Source organism: Neophocaena asiaeorientalis, unplaced genomic scaffold (assembly GCF_003031525.2).
Source record: "Neophocaena asiaeorientalis asiaeorientalis breed wild unplaced genomic scaffold, Neophocaena_asiaeorientalis_V1.1 scaffold132, whole genome shotgun sequence".
Classification (NCBI taxonomy): domain Eukaryota; kingdom Metazoa; phylum Chordata; class Mammalia; order Artiodactyla; family Phocoenidae; genus Neophocaena; species Neophocaena asiaeorientalis.
The window spans coordinates 4,023,069-4,031,675 of NW_020173393.1; the positions used below are offsets into that span (position 1 = coordinate 4,023,069).

At 46.3% G+C, this 8,607-nt stretch overlaps 1 protein-coding gene across 1 annotated transcript in view; it reads left to right on the forward strand.

Annotated features, from left to right (window-relative positions):
* PTPRT (protein tyrosine phosphatase receptor type T) overlaps positions 1-8,607 on the forward strand; it is a 754,628-nt gene that overhangs the window by 94,771 nt on the left and 651,250 nt on the right. The window contains exon 4 of the mRNA XM_024746810.1: positions 6,450-6,565. Within this exon, the coding sequence (XP_024602578.1) occupies positions 6,450-6,565 (116 nt within the window). The remainder of the gene's footprint in view (positions 1-6,449; positions 6,566-8,607) is intronic.

The window sequence follows — 8,607 nt, forward strand, 5'->3', positions numbered from 1 at the left end:
GCTCCGCGGCATGTGGGATCTTCCCGGACCGGGGCACGAGCCCGCGTCCCCTGCATCGGCAGGCAGACTCTCAACCACTGCGCCACCAGGAGAGCCCTCAGGGAGATATCTTTGAAGATGTGGTCTGAGCTGAGATCCGAGTCGTAGAAGGAGTTCACTGTGTGAAGGGTTGGGGAGGGGGCATTCTAGGCAGAGGAAAGGGCAAGTGCAGAGGCCCTGCAGTGGGATCTGCTTGATGCTGCCGGAGTATCCCGAGCATGGGGAGCGTGGGGGAAAGTGTTTCTGAGTGAAAGGGAAGCAGGGCCCTGGACATCATTGTGCGTGGTTAGATTTTTTTTTTTAACTTATCAAACTGTGTAATTTATTATTTTTAATTGAAGTATAGTTGATTTACAATGTTGTGTTAATTTCTGCTGTGCAGCAAACTGATTCTTTTTTTAATATATATATATTCTTTTCCATTACGGTTTATCACTGGATATTGAATATGGTTCCCTGTGCTGTATACTAGGACCTTGTTGTTTATACATTCTGTATATAATAGTTCGCATCTGCTAACCCCAGACTCCCATCCATCCCTCCCCATGCTCCCTCCCACCCCGGCAACCACAAGTCTGTTCTCTATGTCTGTGAGTCTCTTTCTGTTTTGTAGATAAGTTCATTTGCGTCATATTTTAGATTGTGAGTGGTTAGATTTTTTTAAATTAATTTTATTTTTTCCTGCATTGGGTCTTCGTTGCTGTGTACGGGCTTTCTCTAGTTGTGGCGAGCAGGGTCTACTCTTTGTTGCGGTGCACGGGCTTCTCTTGTCATGGAGCATGGGCTCTACGTACGTGGGCTTCAGTAGTTGTGGCACACGGGCTCAGTAGTCGTGGCTTGCGGGCTCTAGAGCACAGGCTCAGTACTTGCGGTGCACGGGCTTAGTTGCTCCGCAGCATGTGGGATCTTCCTGGACTAGGGCTCGAACCGGTGTCCCACGCATTGACAGGCAGATTCTCAACCACTGCGCCACCAGGGAAGCCCCATGACTGGTTAGATTTTAATCTAAGTGTAGGGAGGCACCACTGGAGGGGTTTATGCTGGGGATTGATATGATCTCATTTAATTGTTAAAAGATTACTTTGGCTGTTCTGTGGAAGAGGGGTTGAAGGGAGAAAAGAGAAGAAGTCAGGAGACCTATGAGAAAGAAAGTTCTAGAGTCATATAAGAGATGGTGATGTCCTGGACCAGGTAGTGGAGAGACATTCATTCACCATCCAGCGTGTTTACTGAGCATATGCTCCATGCCAGACGCTAGTCTGGGTTCATGGAAGTGAGTAAGGACAGGTTCATTCTTTACCCTCATGGGCTTCCAGTGATGTGAAAGAGACTGAAAATAAAGCAATCAGGTCATTATCTGGTCTATGACAGACGGTGTATTAGTCAGCTAAGGCTGCCATAACAAAATACACAGACTGGGTGGCTTAAGCGGAATTTTACTTTCTCACAGTCCTGGAGGCCCCAAGTCCAAGATGAAGGTGGCAGGTTTGGTTTTGTCCGTGGGCTCCCTCCTTTGCTTGCAGACGGCCCCCTTCTCACTTTGTCCTCACATGGTCTTCCCTCTGTGCACATGTGCCCCTGATGTGTCTTTGTGTGTCCAAATTTTCTTATAAGGACACCAGTCAGACTGGGTTAGAGCCCGCCCTAACAGCCTCATTTTAACATAATCACCCCTTTAAAGTTTCAGTCATCAAACACAGTCACAATCTGAGCTGTTGAGCATTAGGGCTGCAACCTGTGAATTTTGGGGGGATACAGTTCAGCCCATAACAGATGGTAAGCAGACTATGAAGAAACATAGAGCTTAGAGATGGAGAGAGGTAGTGGACAGATTAGAGGTGAATTTAGGAGGTAGAGCCCACTGGTCCTAAGTGATGGGGTTAGAGTAGGAGCCAGAGGCATCAGAAATGGAGCCCTGCTAGGTTTCTGGCTTCATCACCTGGGTGGTGTGATTCTGGGGAGGAGGTGTGCGTGACCTTTCATGGTTCCCACTATGCATGGGTCCTGGAGGCTGCTCATGGGATCGCGAGTCATGCAGCCTGCTAGTAGCTTCTGAACTGTCCTTTGGCCTGACAGTGCTTTCCCCCCAACCCCAGCCTTAATGCATTTATGACTTCACTGATAACTTGTTAAAAACTTAACACTATTAAAAGAATGCATCCTCTTTAGGTCCTCAGGCTTGTAATTCTCCACTCCAGTTCCCTAAAACATTTTTTAAAAATTAAGGTATGGTCAGAGTTTATCAATAAGCGATTCCACTAAGTATTCCAAGAGTTCCAGGGGGCTTAGTGCATGATTTGCAATTGTATTCTCGATCGATTTGAGCTGAAGTTATGACTTTAAACAGTTGCCTGCCAGCTTCTAAAACAGTGACCGGAAGATAAGTGTGATACTCAACGGAAATTATTTTCTCCTACAAACTGAGACCTCTCATCTATATTTTGTGGCCCATTTAACATTTTTGTGTTATTCTGCAAATATTTTAGCCGTAGTTACCGTCTGCTGCTGTGTCTCCGGGTCAGCCATTAGCAGGGCCACTGCGGTTATAACTGTGGACGATAAATGTCAGCACGATTTTCCACTCAGTTTCAAAGTTTCTAGCTCCTAGGTTGACTTTTAGAATCGTTTAAACTTTTTTTTTCCCATCACAACCTTGCGGGGCCGTGTCACTGAGCCCACGGTCTGCAGCACGTTTATAATGTATGTAGTGTGCTTTCTCCGCGATTGTGTGGCTTCCTACTGAGCACTGTCAGGTTTAAAGAGCGAGGTAAAGGGTACAATAATACGTCTTCAGATGCTGTACTGACATCTGCAGGAGTGTAAATGTCACCAACATCAAGGCTTTTTGCCCCAAACGCGCAGCCAGTTTTCTGTTAACCCCATTCTGCAGGGTCCCATTTGGGGGGCGCTGGGTCTCAGTGGGGAGTGAGTGTGGGATGCTTAAAACCCCGAGCTGGTGGCTGGTCTGGGCCCCAAGGTCGTCTGTGCTTGGCCGAAGGTTGGTGAGTCGAAGCAGGTGGGATGATTGCTTTCCTGGAGCTGTAGATGCTGGGTGCAAATCGCAGCTGGGAGAGGACTGGGGTGGGGGTGGGGGGATGGGAGGAGGATTGGGGAGGCCAGGAGCTCAGAGAAGTGTACCAAACAGGTCCCCAACCTAAGGAGGGTCCCCCAGAGAGAGAGAAAGAGATCTGTCGTGAGCTGGCGATGAAGCCAGGGCTCAAAGAGTAAGGGCATGTGGAGAGGGTGCTAAGCAGGAGGGCGGCGGCCCGGGAAGGTCACCGTGTTGAGGACCGCGATCTAGGCCTAGTGTGCACGTGATACAACAGCATGACGCCTAGAGGGGTGGGGACATCCCTGGTTTTATGGGTTCAGACCAGGCAAGACTGGCCAGCGGAAATTCTTCATAAGAGCTATGTGACGGAGACAGCCAACTAGAAGAGCATGCCTGCAGTCGTGTTTTGTTAAGTCTACATAATGTTTTAATAAATTCAGTCAAGATTTTAGAATGAGGGCTTTCACCTAAGGCTGGATTTCTTACTTGCCTTGAGAAATCGGATGATCGGCTACCCTGAGCACAACACTGTCGCATGGCCTCTGTCTGCTGGATTTAGGGAACTGCTAGCTGCCCCCTGCGTACGGGGCATGGGGTCTTTATCCAGTGGCCCTGAGTCCCCACCACTCCTTATTGCCTCCTCACTGCTGAGGCTGGTGTCAGATACCAGTTATAAGTGTGCTTGTGATGTTGCCTTTCTGATACAGAGAAATCTTTATTTTACCCTAGTCTCTATGAAAGGTAGGAAAATGAATAACGGGGCAAGGAGGTGGCAGTTTTGTTTTTGTTTGTTTTACAGCTGAACCACTTTATTCCTTTACATAACTGTCTGGCTCCTGAAGGCGCGTGCTTTCAACATCTCTGCTCTCTGTAAACCCTCAGTGTTTCACCAGAATTATTAATCCCAGGGGCCATTAAACCTCTGAATTCTCTACCACTGTACCTAGAAGGGAGGGAGGAAGAGGGATTGCAGATGAAAGAATCAAGGCAAGAGGTCTGCTAGAAAGGTGTCAGAAGCAAGCAGGAAAGGGAATTCCCTGGTGGTCCAGTGGTTAGGGCTCGCTGCTCTCACTGCTGAGGGCCTGGGTTCAATCCCCGCTTGGAGAACTAAGATCTCACAAGCTGCGCATGGTGTGGTCAAAAAAAAAAAAAAGAGAGAAGCAAGCAGGGGACATTGATCTAGAGACAATTCATTTCTAGTTGCATAAGTCCCAGAGGTTGAACCATTTGCCCAGGGTCCCCAAGGGTGAGGGGAGATATCCTTTTGTAAAAACCCAACACAAAGCCTCCCAACGTTGGAACTAAGATTCTGTACCCCCTCCTTACCAGGGAGTAGATGTTCCTTCCTGCTTCAAACAGGTAGCATAAAGGGGCTTACAAGGTTTACTCTATTCCCACTTAAAAATGGACTTGAACTGCTAGTTCCAAAACTAACTTTACAGAATTATACAGGAGAGCAAAAAGGAAAAAAATTTCAGACAGTCAGAGCAGCATGACATTTGTCAGGTTGACTAGATGCACGTATCTTCAACTCTGAGAAGCCCACAGTGAGAGGACCTCCCTGGGCCTTGGACTCTTGACGCCATCTAGTTGTGGGGCCCTGGAGGTGGCATGAGGGGGACTCTGAGCTGTTGTCACTTTGTTTAAAAACCTGAGCAGAAGCTGTATGTTTTTGCACAGCAAGTCTGCCTGATCATGCCAAGGTCCTTGGCTTTTGCTGAGCATTGCAGGTGGTGACATAGTTTGGTAGAGCAGACAGTTCAAAGTGTGAAGGCCATGGGGATGAATGCCAAGGAAAGGAACCTCTTGCGGTAAGATATTCCAGAGCAATGACAAGAGTCTGGAGGGTCAGCACAGCCTTGCCTGTGAGCCCTTTCTTTGGACCCTGGGCTCCAGGTGACACCGTTGACCTCCCCGTTGTCCATGAGGCAAGAGAATGTGCTGGTTAAATGCTGAGTTTGGGGCTAAAATGGACCTGGACTGAATTCTGTTCCCGTCATTAATGCTTTGTAGTGTTGGACAAATTAAGCTTGGTGAGCCTTGGTTTCTGCTTCTCTAAAAGAGAAATAACACTAGTGTCTGCTTTAGGGAATATTATGAAGTTAACTTCACTAAAACATGTAAAGCATTTTTCACAGTGCCTGGCATTGGAGGAGCTTTCAGTAAGTGATGCTATTATTATTACTTGTCTGTCTGGATATTTGACTCCCTCTGAAAAGATGGCCAGAGGCCCTCGTTGAACCTGCTGATCCTCTTAACAACTGTCGGTTTGATCGCATCCCAGGGGTGTTTGATGCCTGGTTCATCACCGATTTGGTTGATGTGATAGGGATCGTTGGCACTTTTGTACCTTGATGAAGAAACGCATTCTTCTAGACATAGATTATCAATCCACTCGTCTTTGGAGAGCTCACATAGGCAAGGGCCTCTCTCCACAAACAAGAAAGGAGATGAACCCAAGTTACCCAACATAAAACATACGTTTAATTCTAAAACTGATTACCCACGGACAGCATGAGTTTCATTTGAAAGTCCTTTCTCCTGTTACGCCAGGTCCCCGGAGTAAATGTCCCACCTCCATCCCATCTCTAGATGTCATAGCTTAGAGTGAAGAGTGCAGACTCTGAATGTGTCTTGAATTCTCGGTGCCTTGCGTCACTCACTGTAAAATAGAGATAATACCACCGCCGACTGCGCTGGGTTAAGTGAGTTACTATGTGTAGACACTGCCGTGACACCAGTCACGTAACCTTCATTCACTCAGTGCTTACTGCTAGTGTTCTTCTCCACCTGTTCTCCGTCCTCCCCTCTTTGCCCCCTTCATGACCCGCATCATCACCAAGGCCAGGTGTGCAAGTCTCAGGCCCAGAGGTGCTTCACTTCAGTTTTCTTCTTTCTGCTCACCCAGGTCTACAGGGAGATATCTTCTGGGGTGACCCCCACCCCCACCCCTCCAACTTCCTTTTGCAAACATGGCAGTATCACCCAGCAGCTAATAATATGGATTTTGAGGCTCTCAGAGACATGGATTCGTGTCTTGCCTTCCCCAGTTTCTGGCTGTCTGACCATGACAAACTGTGTAACCTTCAGAGCATTAATTTTCTGATTGGTGAAATGGAGTTACTGCCCACCTTGTGGATTTTTGTGAGGTTTAAGTGAGATGATGCATGTAAATGTCTTAGAACAGTAACTGGATCATAGGAAGTGATCAATCAACAGTAGCTTTTCACCGAGCCAGACCATCTCCTAAGCACAGATTCCCCCCTGCCCAGTGCCCATCCTGAGCTCCCACCCGCCGACAGGGCCATGGTCAGGCTGTTGAATTCTGTCCTCATGTGCTTTTTGGCTTCTCTCTTAGGAAAAGCACCTCATTTTCTGCGGCTCCAAAATGTCGAGGTGAACGTGGGGCAGAATGCCACCTTTCAGTGCATTGCTGGTGGAAAGTGGTCTCAGCATGACAAACTTTGGCTCCAGGTAAGGATGGGAGGGGCCTCCTGCTCATACCTGCCCACCTCTTGGGAAGGGAAGAAAGTGTGTGCCGTGATAAAGGGCTTGGTGGGGGAAGGGGAAGAGGTATTTTTTATGTACCTCTGCTCCTTGGGTGATACTCTGCATCCATGATCTTGTTAAATCTTAACTCTGTTATGTAGGCATCAGTATTCCCCATTTTACAGATGGAGAAACTGAGGTCAGAAACATAAAAGTGCCAGAACTAGAATTTGCAACTCTGAGCTTTCCCAACTTCTTTCTAACAAACTTCGTCCTTTAAGCCCAGAATCCCAGGACGAAGGCAAACTGGGTATTTTAGATTCTGGGTACATTTGCATTTCCATATGACTTTTTTGTCAATTTCTAATCCAAAAAAAAAAAAAAAAAGGCCTGTTGGATTTTGATGGGGGTTGATTGCATTGAATCTGTAGATCCCTTTGGGGAAAACTGACAGCTTAACAACAATGAGTTTTCTCATCGTGAATGTGGTATATTTCTTTGCTTATTAAGATCTGTAGTAATTCCACTCAGCAGGGTTTTATAATTTTCATTGTTCAGGTCTTGTATATCTTTAGTCAGTCTTATCTCTAAGTGTCTCCTATTTTTGATGCTACTCTAAAATACATTGAAAAAAACCCCTCAATTTCTGATTTTTCATTACTAGTATACAGAAATACAATCGACTTTCCTATGTTGATCCTGTACCCTGTAACATTGTTAAACCTAGTGTGACAATTTAAATTTAAATTAGTTAAAATACATACAATTCAGCACTCAGATGCCAAGTTGCACTAGCCACATTTCAAATACACGATAGCCATGTGTATCTTGGGGCTACCATGTTGGACAAATGCAGATAGAGAACATTTCTGCCATTGCAGAAAGTCTTACTGGAGAGCACAGCTCTAGAGAGACGTCACCTCCAGTTCAAGGAATCAGGAATATTGCTTGAAAGAAGCTGACTCCCGTTACCTCCAACTTCATACACTTAAAGTTCTCTATCATCTCTTCTGACTCACAGCGTTTGGATGTTGGTCCTTAACCCATGCCCAGCACACTTCGATGGGGGTTCATAGTATCACTTCTCTTCTTGCATTTGAGCTCATTTCCTGCAACTGGAAAGTCCCTGGGCCGAGAGAGCACCTCTAGGAGCTTCTTTTCTTGCTTCTTAGCAGAGCAGTAGAATGAAGATAGCAGTAAATAATAATGCCTGCAGACCACAAGAGAGGACAGGAAACTTCCACATGTCACTCAAGTACTACGTAATGCTATTTATTCATTATAATTACTATTAAAGTACATCAGGATCCCGAGAAGCTTTGTCGTGTCAATGGCGTTGCCTCAGTTGGGTCACAAGAATGAGAAGAGACAGTCACAGTCCATTCAGCATCTTTACTTGGGTTTCCCAATGATCTTATGACCGTTATTGCTACAGTTCTGAGTTGCGTGCTCTAAACCTTGAGTCTGTCAGTGGAAGGCTGTTAAAGCAGAATGTAATTGAAGTTTTGAAGGAAATAGAAACACATGGTTTAGAACTCTTCCACATCTTATTTATTTATCTACTTTTCGGTGTAAACCAAATCTTATTTCCAGAACGTTTTTCAGGTGGCTTACAGTGGGACACACAGCATGCCAGGATAGCATAAATTAAGTGAGGCAACACAAAATAGGAGGAAAATAACACGTCGGAGCTGGTCACGTGCTAAAAACTGCATTTCTGTACAGCTGCTGCTTCCTGGTGGGTCACGGGCAGAGCCCACAGCACCATGGCCACAGACAGAATAAGGAAAGCTTGTCAGATACACAGTTCACAGTGATGTCCCTGAGATGAACACAAACCAGTGGCTCCAGAAAATTCTGTCGTTCACACAGAGGCCAGACAGGAATTGTTCCCAGGAGTCCTCATAAAGAAAACAGTCTGTGGTGTAGGGAACAGCATTTTCCATCACAGTCTTACTGAGGGCACACAAGTGAGTTTCATAGGCTTGTTTCCCATAGTGATGCTCTGGGTAAAAGCAAGTTGGCGG